The following is an 18,886-nucleotide window of genomic DNA, read 5'->3' on the forward strand; positions in this document are numbered from 1 at the left end:
CTCCTCTGATTGGCTGAAAGGGGAACGGGCGGCCAATCGGGGCGGGGATTGTTGCGTGGTGGGGGCAGACAGAGCCGGACGGCGGGAGGCGGCGGAGCGTGTGAAGCGTGGTGAGACGATGTCGAGCAGGAGGAGCGTCGGTGACCCGGAGGTGGGCGGGAAGGGGACGGTACGGGCGAGGGAGGAACGTGGGGGGATGGCCAGAGGTAGAGGGGTGGGGGTCCCAGAGGGGGAGGCCTTGAAGTGAAGGCCGTGAGGGTAAAGGGTTGGGTGAACAGTGGGGGGGGGGGCTGAGAGGAGAGGAGAGGTTCTGTGTGGGGAATAATTAGGATTTGGGGGTGTGCTTGGAGTATGGGGGTGTGATGTAGGGCTGGGGGGGGGGGGGGTTATGGGGTGGGGGGGGGTGAAGTTGGGCTTGGGAGCCCTTTTGGTGCTTTGATGCCCTTTTGGTGCTTTGGTGCCCTTTTGCGAGCCTGGCTTGCCGACGGTCACAGGACGTTGCGGGGCTGTTCTCTGCTCTTTGTGCTCTTAGAGCCGTCCCCGTGCCCCCATCGTTTCCCCTTTCCTGCGTTGATTCCTCCCCTCTCATCCCACAGTACTTAACCAGGCGCATCCCTCAGAACCCCCGGTACCAACACATCAAAACCCGCCTCGATACCGGTGAGTGGCACCGTCAGCGGGCCTGGAAACTGCGCAGCAGAGGGGAGGGGAATAACAGGAATAGTTATGCTGAGCATCTCAGCTGCTTTACCCCAATCCTGTGCAGCAGGGTCAGATCTCACGTCGTAATTTGGATCCTTGTGATAGTTGCCTTGTTATTCATCAGTTAGGTTCTGATCTGTGCACTCCCACAGAAGTTACTGAGCTTGGAGTCGCTACGTGTTGGTCTTTCTTCTATAATATATGACAAAAGTATAATTCACAGTCATTATTTGCTCAGAAGGGTCCCTTTTGAGCTTTTTGTACAGTTAAAGTGATTGGATTTTACCTGTTTGCAGTGGTACCCCAAGGCAGTGTGGGGATAAGGACAGCGTAACCACAGCTGCAGGTGATGGCCTCATGAAGGCCATGGTGTTGTCCTCTGAAATCTCACCAGAACTGCTTTCTAGCAGAGAGGGATTGGTGTGGAGGTTGTATTTGGTGCCCCACGCTGAAAATCCCATAAAATAAAGCAGTTAAATGCATTCTGCAGAGGGATTTCCTTAGCGCTGCGAGTGCACACCGAAGATCTGAGCTCTTTTAGTTGTGACTATTGCCTGTGAGCTCCTGCATCCCCTACAGGGGCTTTTTACACCCTGCCTGTAGGTGCAGCAAAGCTTCAGCACGGCCATCCCTTCCTTCTGAAAGTTATTTAAGCCGTGATGAAAAGCACTGATTTGTAACAAGCGGTTTGGTTGCTGTTGTTGCAGGATGCAGTCTGACAAAATACATTGAGAAGTTGGAGGAAATCAAAAGAAGTGAGTACCTGGAGTGGGGCAGGATGTAACTGTGTGGGTTAGTTCCAAACCGAAGGAGCTCTGAGCAGCAGTGCTGAGCCCTCTTCTTGCTCAGAGATCTTCCTCTCTGGCAGTGCCTACAGGAAGAAACTCCATAAACACACAGCAGCAGCATAAAGAAATACCATGGTTCTCCTACTTTGCTTCTCTTGTGAGCACCTTCCACGTTTTCGTGCCTCTTGACTGCTTTTTTGGGGCTATAATTGGTGATTTAGGGTGGACCTAACAGCACTGAGGCTTTGGGCTGTTGGAAGCACAGCTGATCCCATCCTTTGCTCTGTGCTCCCACCGAAAAGGAGCTTGTTGAAATTCATGCTGATAAAGCTGAGCTTTTCCTGCTTTCTTTCCAGCCATTGTCAGCACTGTTTTCACGCAGAGCCAGCAAAGCTATTAAACCCCTGAGCCCCCACAATTAAAGAGGATTAATTAGGATTTTCAATCTTCGGTCTTGGTTCTTGGAGCAGCACAGTGAGGTGGCAGTGCTCAGTGTGTGAGGGAGGTCACTAACGTGGCACGTAAACGTGGTTGTGTTTGGCTTCATGCAAAAAGCCCCTTTGTTGCTGTTTGTTTGCCACAGATCTTCTGGGAAAGCCAAGAGAGAAACACCCTTATTTTCCAAAATCCTGTGTGGACAGACTAAGATTTCAGTCCCAAACACTGCGCTGCCATCGCTTTTATCAGCTCTGAGAATCTTGTTGTGTCAGTGTTGCTGGTTTTCAATCTCTCCTGTGAATCTGATTTCTCCTCGGGTAGAAATCCTTTTGTTTCTGGTCCTGGGCTCCGGCAGGAACTTTCCCATTGTGTTTACCCTGAATGGGCACCTTGTGTTCCCAGGCAGTTCAGAAACACCTCTCCCTTGATTTCTCATGGATAGATGACACCGTTTGGGTCTGACTCTGAATGTGTAGCACAGCGAGCTCTCTGTCTCTGTGTAACGTGAGAGAGTGGGGCTTTATGCCCCGAGCCTGCAGTGGAATCAAAAATAAGATAGCTGGGAGTGTGATCATTGTCCTTTGGAGCAGCGACTTGAGGAGAGACGCCACGTCTCTTCCCTTCTCTGTGCTCCAGCACTGGAGGAGCTTTTCCACACCCCGCAGAGCGTTTGCATCCCGAAGCACAATGTCAGAAAATCCAAACGGAGCTCCCAGGGCAGAACCAGGTACGTAGCATTGCTTTTGTGGGCAGGAGCAGCTCTTCTTCTGCGCTCTTTGGTGATGGCTGAGGTCCTTCTTCAGGCGTTCAGCTGTTTGTTCCAGGTCTGGCTTTGTGCTGGCGACTGTTGGGTGCTAAAGAGCTGGGCTATAAAAGCTTATTCTGGGGTAAAGATTCCTTAACTGAGACTGGCAGAAAGCCTCCAGTTTTGCACAGTGGTTGCAACTAAAGCACTGCTGTCACACACACGTGTGACACCGTAAGCTTTGCTGCTTTTAGTTCTCCTAAGCCAAAATCACTTCTTGTTCTTCTCATGACCTGGGTTTTGTGCTGGGCAGGTGCTGCCTGAGAGAGAATCACTGCTGTTGTCTCATAGTTACAGAGCTGATGCTTGAAACCAAAGAATCCTCCAGGAGCTCTGAGCATCTCTTTCAGCTCTTTGACTTTCTGAAACCTGTTGGTTTCTGTTTGCTGGCAATGAATCAGCCTGCTGCTGCAGGAAGGGGATGGGAATCTCACACAGAGTGCTCCCATAAGGGGAGCGTGGCAGTTGTTCCTCATACAGCAGTTACAGGGATGAGGATTGGAGCCCTCCTCCCCCATCTCCCTGCTGCTTATCGAGGGAAGTTCAGCAGATGGTGGGATTTAGAGCTGCTTAACTGGATTGGATGAAGGCTCTGTGCTGCATTATTAGCTCCTCTTTAGTCAGAGAGAAGCCACCCAGGTGTATCTCCAGCAGTTATTGAAGATACTGAAAAGAAAGCAAAGGATTTTACTTGTTTCCAAATGGGAATCTGTGATGTAAAGGGTAGAGCCTCACAAGCAAGGAGGAAGGGAAAGGAGGAGCCCTCAAAGCGCTCAGGCTTCCATCCCTGTCACCTCTGAGCTCCATCATCTCCGCTCTGCTTGCTTGCCAGTTGTTCCAATGGGGTTTTTCTCATCCTCTAAGCTTTGTCTTCAGGCTTAGGATTTAATTAGCCCCATCTCTCTGTGGCAATTATGTCTGCTTTGAGCTGGCATCTGCAGCAGTCTGTTCCGTTCCCTGCCTTACACCCCTTGTGTTGGTTGCTCACTTTGTGTTAAATTCCAGTTCCTGTGATTTATTGAGAAGACCTGGAGTGTCTCAAACAGTCAGATTGAAGCAGGCATTTAATGCTAGAGCTCAGTGTCTCCAAAAAAGCTTAGAGCATGGTGTAGCTCAGCCTCGTTCTGCAGGGATCTGCACAGTAACTGAGGCCATGCCTTGCCCTGCTATGTGCAAGAGCTGGGAATGGGTTTGAGATGTGTTGACTCTCTTCTGTTCTGTTGTTGAAGATTACAGGTACAGAAAGGACGAGCTGTTCAAAAGGCTGAAAGTGACAACTTTTGCCCAATTGGTAAGTGTGGATCTTCTGTCTCCTGCTCATTGTCCTTGCTTTACCCACAGCCTTCCTTGTGGTTACGTAGCCTCAGACAATGGGTAATTCTTTTCTCATGGGGCTCTTCTACAGCTTCTTTCCCTGCTTTGTCCTGAAGCAGAGTGTTCTTCCTTTTTGGTATGATTTTTGTTTAATAAATGGCTCTAGCACTGCGAATCTCTCTCAAATATACATCTATATTTGATCCCTAAGCCCAGTGGAAAGTATGCTGGGTTAAAGATACGTTGGCTTGAGGATTATTTTTCCTTAAGGTGATCCCTGCTGTCTTTCACTGATAGCTGTGTATGTGTATCAAGGCTTTGTGGCTTGCTTTTGTTCCCTGCAGGTCGTTCAGGTTGCTTCTCTGTCTGATGAAACCTTAGAAGTGACGAATGAGGAGATCCACAGACTGGAAGGTAACAATATTTATTGTGAGCACAAAGAAATGGAGCTGTAGATCGCTGTCATACCTTGAACTGCTCCCTAGCAGGCATAGCAAGCCCTTAACCAGGGGAAAATAACCCCACCTGCAGCCATTCTGCTCTGGGATGCATAACTCCTAAAGCAGAAATGCTCTAAAGAAGGAAAGTCATCACACTGACAAGTTTTGGTGCAGTAACTCTATATAACAAACAGCAAGAGTGAGATGAGCTGTCACATTTCTGCTCAATTCCTGAGAAGGAGATCTTCAGCTTTCAGAAATCGTGTGGCTCTCCCTCCTTTCTGATGTGGGGCTCTCAGTAAATCGTCCTTGTAAGAGAATGAGGATGTGGCTGTTGCTGAGATGCGCTTTCTTTCATAAAATAGAGCCTGGGATCAAAACCTGCTCATCCATTTCCTGCAACACTCTAATCTTTCTGCCCCGCTCTCTCCCCAGATGGCAATTCTGCTGCTTCAGATGCTGAGCTCACAGCGGGGACAAATGGCCAAGGGAGCCCCAATGGGACACCCCCCAGTCCTGTCCTGTTCATAAACAGCACCGGAGGTGGAGAATCGTATCGGTCCACGCTGCAGAGGTGCCTGCTAACAACACAAAACCACCTTTTTCTCGTGGCAGATAACTGTTTTCTTACCAGCTGTTAAAACATAAATGAGCTGTCAGGAAAACTGGGAGGGGGGAGAAAGCAGCTTCTCGTGGGTTAAGAGAAGTGTTCAGAGGGAGCGCTGGCAGCATAACGTCTGCGTTCCTCTTGCAGTCTGATCAGCGGTGTCGGCGAGTTGGATATAGAAAAGGACACTCATAAGAAAGCAGACACCCAGGCAAAGGATACTCCTTATCCTGACTGCCCCTTCCTGCTGTTGGATGTACGAGACCGCGATGCTTACGACCAGTGTCACATAATTGGAGGTGAGGAGCCTGGAATCCCAGCCTGCTGTCGGCTGAAGGCTTGCGTGTTGTTCTGGGGGGCTTTGCTTGGATGCTCTCTGCACTCATCCACGCATCCGTCCTCCCTGGCAAGGGATGAGGGAATGGGGCTGATGTTAATCCCTTATTCATCAAGTTTCCAATCTGGTTTTCGTATCTATTACTCTTACAACCCTGTGTCAGCTGTGTTGCAGGTTGTGATGTTGGTGTTCAGCCACCGTCTGATTTCTTTTTTTTCTTTCCTTCCTCTGCAGCTTATTCTTATCCTATTACAATGCTGTCTAGAGCCATGAATCCATATACAAACAGTATTCTGGAATATGTATCCTTTATGTATGTAGTGTGGAATCAACAGCAGTGAGAAAAACCAACTGATAACACGTTGGCAAAGGGCTTCTAAATCCAATTCCAAAAGCAATTCTTCTGACCAGGACAATGTTTAGCCACCAAAATCCTGGGATTCCAAGGAGGGCGGGAGGGAAACTCCTGTCTGCAGGCTTTGATTACCTGGTGGGGCTCTGCTGCAGCCTTCAGATGCTGAGTTCTAGTTCCTTAAAGCAGAAACCTCTTGTTTTCAGTGGGAGCTGTGTGAATCTGGTGTTTCCTGGGATTGGATTTGCCTTCATGCAGCCACAGTTGTATCCCTTGGGCAGCTGTTTCGCTGTTGCTCGATCACTGGGCTTCAAATCCAATCCTTTGGCTTCCTCCCAGCACCTTGATGAGGATTGTCTTTTCTCAGGAGGACAAAAAGAGGATTATTAGCTGGGATTAGGCTGATCATTTCCCAAGTTGTTAGTGTGGGAGGGCTGCAGGGGAGAGGGGAGGTTGTCAACAAATTGTTTCTGACTGGTAGTTGCTAACCAGTCTTTGGATCAGTGGTGAAATATATGCTCACAGAGGGGATCAGGCTGTGCCCTTCCAGTGCCTGGCAAGCTTCAGCTGCTGAGAAATCAGATTTAGAAACACTGAGGGGAAGGCTTTCCTACCCAATAGTTGGAAATCACACAGGGAGTTTATCTCCAGCTTCATTCTGAAACATATTAGGTCTCAATCAACAGTTGAACAGGATCATCTTGGAGTTCTCTTCCAACCCTGGTCTATGATTCTATGCTTTGAAGTCCCCTCAAACTGACAAATACACCCTTAGCTCTTCCACCCATCAGAAAAATGCCCATGGAAAGATTATAATTTTGTACGACGACGATGAACGGCTCGCCAGCCAGGCTGCCACCACCATGTGTGAGAGGGGCTTTGAGAACTTGTTCATGTTGTCTGGAGGTCAGTGGGGACGGGCAGGACAGCGGGGGGAGCGGGCTCAGTATATCCCAAATGGGCTCCATAGGACCCAAGTGGGCTCAGTGGGTTTGGGGTGAGCTGGAGGGTGGGAAAGGGAAGGTTGGATTCTGTCCTGTGATGGCAAAACCGCTGCTCCCACGTTGGATGGCGGTCATTAACAACACGTGGGCTGTACATCTCCAGGGCTGAAGGTGCTTGCACAGAAGGTCCCAGAAGGACTCGTCACTGGCTCGCTCCCCATCTCCTGCCAGGTGGCAGCTCCCCCAGGGTCTGCCCGAAGAAAGGCTGTTCCCAAAGTGCCACCCGCACGTGCTGAGAGCAAATGGAGGTACTCAGCAGAAGATCTGCAGAAGATTAAGTACTACCTCGAAGAGGAGCAGCTTCCTTCAGACACTGCCAGTAAGAATCCAAGACAGATGCCACGCAGCTTTCTCCTGCTTTGCTGTATTCTTGCAGTGAGATGGCTGGGAAAGGGGAGAGGTTGATTTCCAAACTGTGCTGTTCCCAAAGAACTGGAATCTTGTATGGCTGCACGATCCTGGTTCTGCTGGGGCAGGCATGCACCGTGCTGCCCGCTGTTTTTGAATGCCTGTAGGTTTTCTTGGTGGTGAGCTGGTTTGCAAGTTCTTAAGAACAAAAAAAAAGTCTGATTGAAACTGTCCAGGAATTACTGGAGAGTCTATAAGATTAGAGTCAGGACAGTGACGAGGGGCAGCAAACCATTGGTACGTCATCGTTCTCCATCCCTCAGCTTCAACTTGTGTTTCCAATCCTTCTCCTTCAGGTCGCCTTAGCCGTGGCTCTTCAGGACGTGATTCCAAAGCAACAACAGCACGGAGCAGCCCCAGCCTCCCCAGCACGGCAGGATCCCGCGTGCTCAGCAGGAGCAGCTTCCAGAACAGGCCGTGGAAATAAGCAGCCGTCTCTCCTTCCACTGAATAAATGAGAGTCCAGGTTCTGGGAACGCTGAGCAGTGCAGCCCTGTTTGTCATTTTAGGAATCCGCTGTGGAAAGCGGTGGTGATGTATGAAATGGCAGCTTGGATAAGGCTGGGGAGATGGAAGGGTTGGTGTGACGTCTTGTAGGAGCAGCATCACGTTGGCAAAGTGACCTTCAGGACAGGGGAGGGGGGAAAACTGGTAGTGAAGCACGTGACCAAGTAGCAATGGATCTGTAAGACCTGCAGCTCAGACTGAGGAATTGTGTCTGGAGCAAACGTTCCTCTGTGCCCGGCTCAAAGCTGCAGGCTCTGCGCTAACGGTGAAAGGAAACGGGTCAGAAAATTGTGAGCAGGAACCGTGGTGTTTTGTGGCAGGGATGGACATTGAGCAAATTGCCAAAATGGTGGAGAGGATTCCATCACTCTCTTGTGTTTATTTATTAAGTGTTTGTAATAAAGATGTTTTGGGAAATAACGACCGGCGTGGCGCAGAGGCGTGATAGCTGTCTTTAATTATGGATGATTTATGAGATGGCTCTGTTTTTCTGGAGGTGAGTCAGAGGGATTGAAGTTTATTCCTATGTGTACCCTTCCCAACGTGTTTTGGAGTGGGTTTGTTTGAGGGTGGCTGAAGGAGGGGATATCTTCTTCTCTCCTTTCATCAGAGTCCTGAAAATAACCCTAAAAGTGAATCTGGTAACTGAACAGGATGTGGAGATTTCATGAAAGCTTTCATCTCATCAGTGCTCGCACTGTGCCAATGCTGGCTGGAGTATCTGAGCTACTCTGAAATTCAGTCAGTGACAAAGCAGAGGCAGGGTGTGGAAATCACAACCAGCTTTACCTACGTTGTATCCCTGTGAGAGAAAGGAAGAGGTGTAATGAGCAGCTTTTGTGCCTTCTGGACTGCTCTGTTCAGCCACTCGTAGTATCAGATACGGGAGGAGGAGCACCAAGCTTAGCCCCGAGTCTTACATCAGAAATGCTCACTGCAGTGATGTTTCTGCAGCCAACAACTGGAAAGCTCATCCTGATCACCTCCTGGCCTGCACCTCCAGAGGGAGCGTGTAAGGATGTACTGAAGTGTGCAGTGCAAGGCCTTGTCAGGTATTGACACACAAATAAAAAGTACAGCAGGGCTGTGTCTTATTTCTGTCCATTGGCATGAAGATGGAAAGTGGGATATCCGCCTTGGGTAGGACATGGAAATGAACACTGGGATTTGATGGGGCTGCCTCCCATGCGTATTTCAATCTCCATGTCCTGAGCTGTCTGCCTCTTTCTGTTCTGTATGGTACCTCCACTTCCATGTCCCTGTGAAATAAAAGTATTGAACCAACTGCCATCTCCAGCTGGCTTCAGATGGTGGCTTGCCTGGTTTGGTTGGCTGTTCAGTACCATTTCTAGGGCAATAAGTGAAGCTGAGTGTGAACATGAGAGCACCAGGAGATTATTTATGTTCCTCCTGGTCCAGCAGTGTGGAGGTAGAGGAATTATTTCACCCTGATGAGCACAAGGAGGTGATGGTGTTACTGGTGCATCCAGCTGAAAATGATGAGAGTGAGAGTTGTGTGTGCTGTCTTAAATCAAATCCTGATTTTGTTGTCCAGCGGTTCGAGAAGGAGCTGAAAACCTGCTTTGATCTGCATGAAAACCTTCGAAAATGGGGGGAGAAAACTGTGCTGTTTAAGATCCTTCAAATCGAGGGCAACAAATGCACTCTCCGATGACCTTGATGAGTTTCTGTGGATAGTTGGGTTTTGGTGGGTTTTTTGTTTGTTTGTTTGTTTGTTTGTTTGTTTGACATTTGACTTGGTATTGTTTGGAAAGAAAGAATAAACTCAGTAGAGTCTGGAAGTTTCAATAGGTCAACGCACACTATGTTGGCTATCAACTGGATCGCTTTGTTGTGTTTGGAAGGAGGGAAACACCACCCAAACCATCCTCTTTAAATTTTTTTTTCTCACTTATTTATTGCATTCTTCTCCCCAGTCAACTCGACCACCACTCAGCTCCAGATCCTGCTCAGTAGAGGTGATTCCGTGCGTGTGCCATGATGACCTCCAGAGCTTTCCATGTCTCCTGGGCAGTGGGGACAATCTGGCTGGCAGGCAGCAGGAACCCGTAGCGTCCCGTGTCCCGGAGCTCGAAGGTGAAGGAGTACTTAATGCCTTGATTGTAGGTCCAGTCGATGGTTCCTCCGCTTGCTTGATCTTGGTGAGGAAAGAGATGAACTTTGCTCGCTCTGCGACTCGTGGCAGGACATGAGGAGGAGTGATTTTGGTTTCACTGGGAGGAGAACAACCTCCGTTACTTACAGATGGTGGTGATGATGCTGCCATACTTGTAATTCGTGCCGTACAGAGAGGACAGAGCTTCCACAGCTTCCTTTGCGACCTGGTGCTGGGGGAAAGACACACAAATGTGATTTGGGGTAGGGGAAAGTCTACGGTTGAATGGAGAGGAAAAAAAAAAAAAGGCTTTGACACTCATCCTACTGTCAAAAAACAGTAGGCAACACTCAGTAGTGCTGGCCTCAAGGAGTCCCTATGGACCCTATGGGGTCTTCTTTCCTGCTTGCATGGGGTACAATGTGGCATTTCACAGTGTCCCCTAAATAGGCCCTACCAGTTCTTCCTTGTCAGGCACAGCAGTGGTGGTGTAGCCATAGGGGTAGAGCAGAAGCTGGGAGTAGCTGTGGATGGAGATGAAAGCTTTGATGTTCCCATGGTCCTTCACAAAGTCCACGATGGCCTTCACCTCTGGCTCCGAGTTGGCGTAGGGCCCACGGTACGTCTCTGAGCAGGAGTTGCCGCTGGCCCCAGAGCCTGGGGAGAAGAGAATGGTGAAAATATGGCATTTGTTGGCATCTAGGTGGCTCAGAGAGTCACAAGAGGTCAAGGAAGAATGCTTCTGGGGCTCCACGTAAACATTGTGTGATGGTTTCCAATGGTGGTCTCTACCATATTGGTCACTAGGGGACATCAAAGACCTGATGGAACCAAAACCCACGTCTTAGCCCAAAAGTCCATCCCTTCCTTGAGGACACAAAAGACCTGATGGAATGCAAATCCATGCCTTGAACCCAAAGCCCATCCCTTTCCTGGGGCCACCAGTGGATCTCTCTGAGCCAGAAACATCATCAGAGCCTTCACCTGGAGGGCAGAACACAATCTGTCAGGTGAAAGGGAGAGTTCTGACCTCCAAATCCTGCGTCCCAGTTGCGGTTGGGGTCAACGCCAACGCAGAGAGATCCAGAATGCTTGGACCTGGTCTTGCGCCACATACGATTCTGGAAGGGAAGAACCAACTCAACCAGAATCCAGGGCTGGAGCATCTCCAGCCTCAAGCAGAGAAGCAAAAACATTTCGGGGGACACGGATGGGTCATGGATGTCCCCTTTTTAACTGACAGACATGTGGATAGAGAGGCTTTGAGCTCTCGGGGGCTGTGCAGTGCCCACATCCAGCTCCCCAGCTCCAACCAACAGAGATGAGATGAATGCCAGCACCGTACCGAGGTGTGGGTGAAGACAAAGCCGTCAGGGTTGGTGACAATCTCCAGGAAGATGTCCATCTGGTCCAGGATGTTGGCCAGACCTTCATCTTGCTCTTCAACAATCTAGAGAGGATGGTGATTTGGGGCTGGCTGGAGCACCATTGGGGTGATCACACTGTGCTCAAGGTGTCTACAGGACCTTGTAGGCTTTGGAGATGTAAGATCTGCCCATACCTTCTTGGCAAACCAAACGCCGCTTGCTTGTGTCACCCATTCACGGGAGTGGATGCCAGTGTCAATCCAAATGGCCGGGCGATTCGTGCCACCTTTACTGAACTGGAATTGCAAAAATGGGGCAATTGGGACCGCAGGAGGACCAACCCATGAACCTGATCACTTCAAAGGCCCCAAATCCCATACCTTCAACACATAGATGGGGCGGTTCTCTGTTGTGTGGCCAATCTCCAGCTTGCTGACCAGGTTTGGGTTTTCAGCCACCAGTAGGTCCATGAAGGCATAGATCTGGTTTTGGGAGAGGGACGTAGGGGATCATGAATGTGTAGATGAATTAGTAGGAGTGGTTCTTGGGGACATAGTTTAGTGGGCACTATTGGTGGTAGGTGGATGGTTGGACTTGGTGGTCTGAGAGGTCTTTCCCAACTTTAACTGTTCTATGATTTTATTTAAGGACATAGTTTAGTGGGCATGGTGCTGATTGATTGATGGTTGGACTGGATGATCTTAAATGTCTTTTCTAACCTTAATGAATCTATGACTCTATGAATGGCTCATTAATTCCTTAATTTAGAACAAACCCCTTTGCAAAAGCAATTCCAAAATGTGGGGTTTTTTTCCCCCCAAAGTGCCCCAAATCTTGAGCTTCCCCCATGCAGAATATCACCTCGTCCAGGGTGTGATAGCTGGTGTAATCGAAGGTACTGGTGGAGAATGGCATGAAACGGCGGCGACGAAGCATCTGCATCTGTTCAAGGTCCACCAGCGCCTGTGGGATGTGGGGCAAGATGAAACCTCGTCCCTCACCAGCCCGTGACTCCCACCCACCACTCACACCAGCACCACCGACCTGCACGTCCTCAATCATGATGGAGTAGGGGACACCGTTGGCCTCCAGGTGGGCTTTGACAGGCTGCAGGCTGCGGAAGGGCACGCGGATGTCAATCGGGTTCCCAAGGCCACGGGGTGAAAGCCAGAAATCCAGCTGGATTGGGGAGAAAATGGGATGAGGGTCAGATCCTGCCTTAGACTGTGCCTCCGCCTCCCCCTTCTGTTTTTCTCTACGTAGCACACCATGGGTTATCTTCTCCACCTCTACTACACTATGGGACATCATCTTCCTACCCCACCATGGGACATCATCCTCTCCAGCAATAGGAAATCGTTCCACCAGCTGCTCCTCTACGAGACATCATTCCTCATACCCTACTACGGGATATCATCTTCTCTCAAGTCCACTAAGGACAATCATCCCCCCTTTATCCCACTATGGGACATCATACCCCTTATCTCACAGTGGATCTCCCCATATGAGACATCATCACCACCATGGGACACGGTTCTCCCCCAACCCCAGCAATGGGACATCCCTGCTCTGCACCATAGCTCAGGGGTGCAAAGTAGAAGACTGGGAAGAGGTCCCTAAAAGCTCCCCCTCTCTCCTGTCCCATACCTGCAGGTGCTCCAGCTCCTGCAGCTCCTGCACCTTCTGCAACTCGGCATCGCTGCTGGGGACAATGCGTAGCACCTGGTGCCTGTGGGGTCAGAGGGTGTTGTGGGGTTCAGCACAGCCATCACGCCATCCATCCCACACACTGCTGTCCTTGTCAAATAGGGGCTGAACCAACTGCTGTCCCCCATCCCAGTCAGCACCCCCATCCCAGCCAATGTCCCCAACTAACCCATTCCAGTCAATATCCCAGCCACCTCCACTGTCCAGACCCACCTACCCGACAAAATTCTCAGGGGTGGCAGCAGCCACTGCCCCCAGGGCAGCCAGCAACAGGAGTGCCCTCATTTCCAGCCGAGTGAGTATGTCCCAGGTCCTCACAGCACCTCGGGACTTCTTAAATCCTAGTGATCTCCAGCCCGGCCCCCTCCACCTGCCCAAATTCCCAGGGCCATGGAAAGGCTCCGGACGGTGTGGTCAAGGTTGAGTGAAACCTGTTCTGGGAGCTGGAAACCGGATGGAGCCGTCGGTGACTCAAGTGGGCAGGACATGGGAAGGTAACAGCAGGTGCTGGATCCCAAATCCCACCGCCCGCAGAGGAGGAGAAAAAGGGTAATGTTGGGCTGAGCAAGGTGCAAGGTGTTGGTTTTCTCATGATCCAAACCGCACTGTTTGCTTGGGGGGGTGGGAATTGGATGAAAGTTTAGCGCAGGTGCAGGTTGTCTCAGCTGGGAAAAATAATACAGCCAATTCTTAGAAGCCCTTGGCACACAAAGATTGCCCCTTTTGTCCCCAACCCAAAGAAAAGGGAAGGGACACTGGAGCTGCCCCAAAAGCAATAAATTTGGGGTTGGCCATCCACGCTCTCCAATGTCCTTTGGGGACAGGCAGAGAGCAGGGATGGGAATGTGTAAGACCAAAACAAAAATGGGAGAATAATAATCATAAATTCCTAAAAACAGATTCCTAAATCTTTTTTTTTTTTTTTTTTTTTTTTTTTTCCCCCACCATTTCTCAGCCATATGGTCTGGTTTTCATGTGGTTCTATATGGAGCCAAGACTCTATAATCCTTATGGAACATTTCCAACTCGGGACATTCTGTGATTCAATGGACTCAGTGATCCTTATGGGTCCTTTCCATATGGGGTATTCTATGGGTTTTTGAAACCTACCATGAAAAACCAAAGATCTAGGCTTAAACCACATAGAATTTATGGGATTTTTTTTTTTTTTTTATTGAGTTGTATGGTAGGGTAGGACCAATGGGGTTCACCTCCCCATTTACAACAGTGGGCTTAGTATGGGTGCTGCTGGATGTGGACCAAGATGTCCAGCAGTGCCGGCCATGTCTCGGTGGCGGTGGGGATGATCTGACTGCTGGGCAAGAGGAAACCATAGCGCCCCGTATCCCTCAGCTCAAAGGTATAGGAATATTTCACCCCATTCTCATAAGCCCAGTCGACGGTGGTGCCGGCTGCCAGGTCTGTAGGGAGAGGAAGGAAGACGAGACCCCAGCACTGAGCGCTGGCCATGCTGTAGGGTTGGTCAAGATGTTTAGGGGTAGGGATGCTTACAGATGGTGTCTGCAATGCTGCCATAGGTGTATTCTGTCCCGTACACCGCTGCCAGGTCGTTCACTGCCTTTTCAGCCAACGCGTTCTGCAAAGGAGATGCCCAAAACAGTGAGATCCAGCAGACTCAACATCTCCCAAGGCAGTAGAGACCTCAGGGCACCGGACCTCAGAATCCACCATCTTTTCCTACCCATCTACTTTTGCTTTTCTCCAAAACACCCTTAATTTTTGTCAGAAAGAGGCACATCTCTCAACTACTCTCCTCAAAAGACCTGGAAGATGGTGGATTCAACACGCATGGCTGCATCTAACAGGAGGAACACTGGGGTCCCAGCGTAGTCTGACCTGACTTTTCATAGGATGGTAGAATTATCAAGATTGATAATCATAGAATCATAGAATCACCAAGATTGGAAAAGACCTAAAAGATCACCCAGTCCAACCGTTCACCCATTCCCAATAGCTCCCACTGAACCACGTCCCTCAACACAACATCCAGCCTTGCCTTGAACACCCCCAGGCTCAGTGACTCCACCACCTCCCTTGGCAGCCCATTCCAGTGCCTGACCACCCTTGCTGAAAAGTAATACTTCCTCATGTCCAGCCTGAATCTCCCCTGCCGTAGCTTGAAGCCATTCCCTCTGGTCCTATCACTGATGACACGAGAGAAGAGGCCGACCCCCAGCTCACTACAACCTCCCTTCAGGAAGTTATAGAGAGCAATGAAATGATAAGACCACTAGGATCATCTATTCCAACCATTTCCCCCCAAAGCTGGTGGTTGCAGCCCCATAGCCATTTTTTGGGGCCATCTCACCAGTTCCTCATGATCGGGTGCAGGTGTATTCTTGTAGCCATAGGGGAACATCAACATCTGGGAGTAGCTGTGAATGGAGATGAGTCCTTTCACATTCCCGTGGCTTTGGATGAAGTCCACAATAGATTTCACTTCACTCTCAGAGTGGGCATAGGGACCGTGGTAGGTTTCAGAGCAGGGGTTGCTGCTGGAACCAGAATCTGGGGCATGATGGAGGAGAAAACATGCAATGAGGTGCACTGGAAGGGTTTGTAGCCCGGGTTTCTCCCCAGCAGCAGGAAGGTTCAAGCCTTTGATGTGAGTGATACCTCACCTCCAAAGCCTGCGTCCCAGTTTCGGTTGGGGTCCACACCGATGCAGGAGGAGTCAGCGTTGACAGACCTTGTTTTTCTCCACATACGGTTCTATGTGAGACCACAGGTGCATGGAGTCAACTCCACATGTGCCACCCAAAAAAGTACTGCTGGACATAATGGCTGGAACCAACCACTGGGGTATGTAACTCACAGTGCTATGGGTGAAGGCGTAGCCATCGGGGTTGGTAACAATCTCAAAGAAGATGTCCATGGTGTCCAGAAGGGAGGTGACAGTGGGGTCCTGGCCATAATCTTCAGCAAGCTGTATTGGGAGAGGAGTGGGAGCTGTCTCACTGTCCCAGGAACAAAGGACTGTAGATCTGGAGAGGCTGTAGGATTTTTTTTTTTTCCCAATTGGGTTCAACCACAGCATCCATGGAGATGGCTTGGGTTTGCAACTTTTGCCCTTCACCCAAACCTTCATGGACAGTCCCCACTGCTTACAATCCCAACCCGACTGCAACCTACAACCCCTGACTTTGAAAACCTGTTCATCCCTTTTTTCCCTTTCTTTCTCTTCCACGGCCTACACATGCATGTGTTTGGGATGAGGTTGGTGCCATTGTTTGGATTTTATTTAAGAAATTGGGATTGTGAGCCCAGGTACAGCCCCAGCTGATGCCCAAGCTTATTGCCATGAATGGATGCAGTGACGGTGGGCTATTTCATGCCAGTGAGATTTGGGTGATGCCTCGTTCACCCACAGACACTCCCCAGCCCACTTGGATGGCGATGTCCATGTTATGGGGTTACCTTGTTGGCTGTCCACACGCCAGTAGCTTGGGTGACCCATTCACGTGAGTGGATGCCAGTGTCCAACCAGACTGCTGGCCGATTCGATCCCCCAGTGCTGAACTGTGCAGAGAATGGAATGTCAGCCCTGTGGCTCCCAGAATGGCAGAAGGACTGGGGTTGGAGGCACCGCTGGTCCATCTGATCTGTGCCCAACCCCATATCCAGGTGGGTTTGGAGAACTCCGAGGAGGGGACTCCATAGTGCTCCAGCACCTGGTTGGGATGAAAAGAGGTTGGCCCTGTACTCACCTTCAGCACATAGAGGGGTCTCTTCTCGTAGCTTTCACCAATCTGGATCTTGCTAACGAGGTTGGGGTAATCTGCCACAAGGGTGTCCATCCAGTCATAGATCTGAAAGGAGGAGGTGCTGGGATGTGTAGCTGATCCTAGCTTACCTTTGGGTTTTAGGGTATCTGGCACCAGACACAACATGCAGAGCTTCCCTGGACACAGCCACACTTTGGGTTCCCCAAACACAAAACAAACTATGCAGAACAAAGTACCTCCTCTACAGTGTGATAGGATGAAAAACTGAACTTGTTGGTACTTCTCTCCATCCGCCTGGACAGCATCATGGTTCTCTTTTCCTCATCCAGTAAGTGCTGTTAGAGAGAAAGTTTTCAGGTAGAAATATCCTACCCAGCCCCAATGCAGTCTGCATCTTGCCTCCAAAACCCACTATCTGCAACCCATGTGTAGGTTTTGCAAAGCATTGTCCACCATTGCCTTCTCTTCCCCTCATTTCCACCACCCTACCTGCACATCCTCGATCATGATGCTGTAGGAAATGCCATGGGATTCCAGGAAGACTTTGACCGCTTGCAGCCTGGAGAAGGGCACCCGCAGGTCAGCCGGGCGCCCAGGTTTGGTGGGGTCGCGCCAGAAGTCAACCTGGTGGGGACAAGAGCAGACATTTCTACTGCCTTGGAGGATCCAAGGTCTCCATTTCAACTGCTGTTAAGGATCTAAGAAAGCCTCCATTTCAAATGTCTTGAAGCATCTGATGTTCTCAATTTCTACTGCCTTCAAGGATCTAGGAAGTTCCTCGTTCTTACTGCTTTGAAAGATCCAGGAAGTTCTCTGTTCCTACTGTCTTCAAGGATCTAAGATGTTTTCCATTCCTATTGCCTTGAAAGTTCTACAAAGTTCTCAATTTCTACTATGTTGAAGCATATGAAACATTCTCCACTCCTACTGTCTTCGAAGGTCAAAAAGATGTCTAGACAAACCTAGGGACCAGGAGGCTTGGGAGGCTCTTTACCTTACTCAATGGATCTTTTCTACAGACATACTTCAGCCCAAATCACTCATGGGCACATCTTTGAATAAAGAGGATTTGTGAACTGAGCAGCTGCAATGAGATGATGGAGTCACTGTGTGCCAGTTTTAATCTTTTGGTAAAGATAAACCTGAAATCAGATTTGTGGCAGGGAGTCTCTTCCCTATCACTGATTTATCTGTTACTCCCATTGCCATAATTTCTTGCCAGGATTCACTCCCCCACAGCAACCCAGCTTCTTCACTCAAGTAAAAAAATAAAAATTAGTAAAAATTGATATTATGGTGGTCTCACCTGCAGGTCCACCTGCTCACCCAGTGCCCTGAGCAGGGCAATCTGCTCCTCATCGCTGGCCACAGCACGGAGGACTTGGTCCCTAGTGGGTGGTAGAGACATCAGTGGGTGCAGGGACAGGAAGGGGATGGTATGAGTGGTCCTTATTGGGTTAGAAATTGCATTTTCAGAACATGCATGGGAAAAAAAATAAGCACGAGGGAGCTCAAGGTGGTCTCATGCCTTCCTTTGATCACAAGAGCATCTAAAATTGTAGGAAATAAGGCAGGTTTGGCTTTGGCAGAAGGGTAGGGTGAAACAACAGAGCAGACACTTTGATAACAATAACTTATATTTGGGGAGGGATTTCCAGAGATTAGCATTACGAAATAAAACCCATTAGCAGAGCTTTTTGCTTTTAACATGGAGCCAAAGGTGATGTGCTCCTGCTCTGTTGAAGCACAGCTCTCCGGAGGATCTCAAATGTGACCGCAAATGTGTCTCAGTTCCCTGGGGAATGCTTGGAGGTCCCACCACCAGTGAAAGAAACACCCAAACGGATTTTTTCTTCATGCATGAGGTGAGCAGAATCCATCCCCGTCCCCAAACCTATTCCCATTCATATCCCCATCCCATCCCTATCCCAACTGCTGCTTTCAGCAAGACTCACCCCACAAAAAGCTGCTCGCTGAAGGTGCCCACCAGGAGGGCAGTGAAGACCAGGAGGACCTTCATGTTGACCAGGTGCTGGTAAGCCTTTGGTCCTAAATGCATATATGGGCACCTATATAGTCCCTCACCAAGGCCAGCTCTGTCGTCCCCGCAGGGCCACTAGCCACAAGCAGATAAGCCAGCAAAGGCTTCCGGGAGCCCAAATGTTTGTTTTTATTTGGAGAAGTCAATAAAAGAGCAGCCAAGTCGGGGAAGGATCTGATAACATCTTCCTCCAAGTCCAGTGCTGCC

At 49.7% G+C, this 18,886-nt stretch overlaps 3 protein-coding genes across 3 annotated transcripts; 1 reads left to right on the plus strand and 2 right to left on the minus strand.

The window, feature by feature from the left end:
- The first annotated feature begins 17 nt into the window (after positions 1-17).
- On the plus strand, positions 18-8,123 carry CEP41 (centrosomal protein 41). The gene is made up of 11 exons (XM_052680938.1): positions 18-151; positions 597-660; positions 1,410-1,457; positions 3,963-4,024; positions 4,392-4,461; positions 4,923-5,061; positions 5,242-5,393; positions 5,666-5,733; positions 6,575-6,689; positions 6,891-7,106; positions 7,492-8,123. Exons 1-11 carry the CDS (start codon positions 119-121, stop codon positions 7,620-7,622), a joined length of 1,098 nt encoding a protein of 365 aa, XP_052536898.1. The 5' UTR covers positions 18-118; the 3' UTR covers positions 7,623-8,123.
- Positions 8,124-9,517: 1,394 nt separating this feature from the next.
- LOC128079595 (carboxypeptidase A1-like) lies at positions 9,518-13,210 on the minus strand. The gene is made up of 11 exons (XM_052680939.1): positions 13,110-13,210; positions 12,833-12,914; positions 12,230-12,364; positions 12,047-12,148; positions 11,566-11,667; positions 11,380-11,481; positions 11,164-11,268; positions 10,849-10,939; positions 10,276-10,475; positions 9,966-10,050; positions 9,518-9,860 (listed from the first exon to the last, which is right to left on the minus strand). Exons 1-11 carry the CDS (start codon positions 13,175-13,177, stop codon positions 9,673-9,675), a joined length of 1,260 nt encoding a protein of 419 aa, XP_052536899.1. The 5' UTR covers positions 13,178-13,210; the 3' UTR covers positions 9,518-9,672.
- An 845-nt stretch (positions 13,211-14,055) lies between these two features.
- LOC128079687 (carboxypeptidase A1-like) lies at positions 14,056-18,705 on the minus strand. The gene is made up of 11 exons (XM_052681125.1): positions 18,594-18,705; positions 17,945-18,026; positions 17,128-17,262; positions 16,875-16,973; positions 16,621-16,722; positions 16,331-16,432; positions 15,729-15,839; positions 15,535-15,625; positions 15,222-15,421; positions 14,405-14,489; positions 14,056-14,313 (listed from the first exon to the last, which is right to left on the minus strand). The coding sequence occupies exons 1-11, from the start codon at positions 18,695-18,697 to the stop codon at positions 14,126-14,128; spliced, it is 1,299 nt and encodes a 432-aa protein (XP_052537085.1). The 5' UTR covers positions 18,698-18,705; the 3' UTR covers positions 14,056-14,125.
- Positions 18,706-18,886: the final 181 nt, after the last annotated feature.

Source organism: Tympanuchus pallidicinctus, unplaced genomic scaffold (genome assembly GCF_026119805.1).
Source record: "Tympanuchus pallidicinctus isolate F22 unplaced genomic scaffold, pur_lepc_1.0 scaffold19, whole genome shotgun sequence".
NCBI lineage: Eukaryota > Metazoa > Chordata > Aves > Galliformes > Phasianidae > Tympanuchus > Tympanuchus pallidicinctus.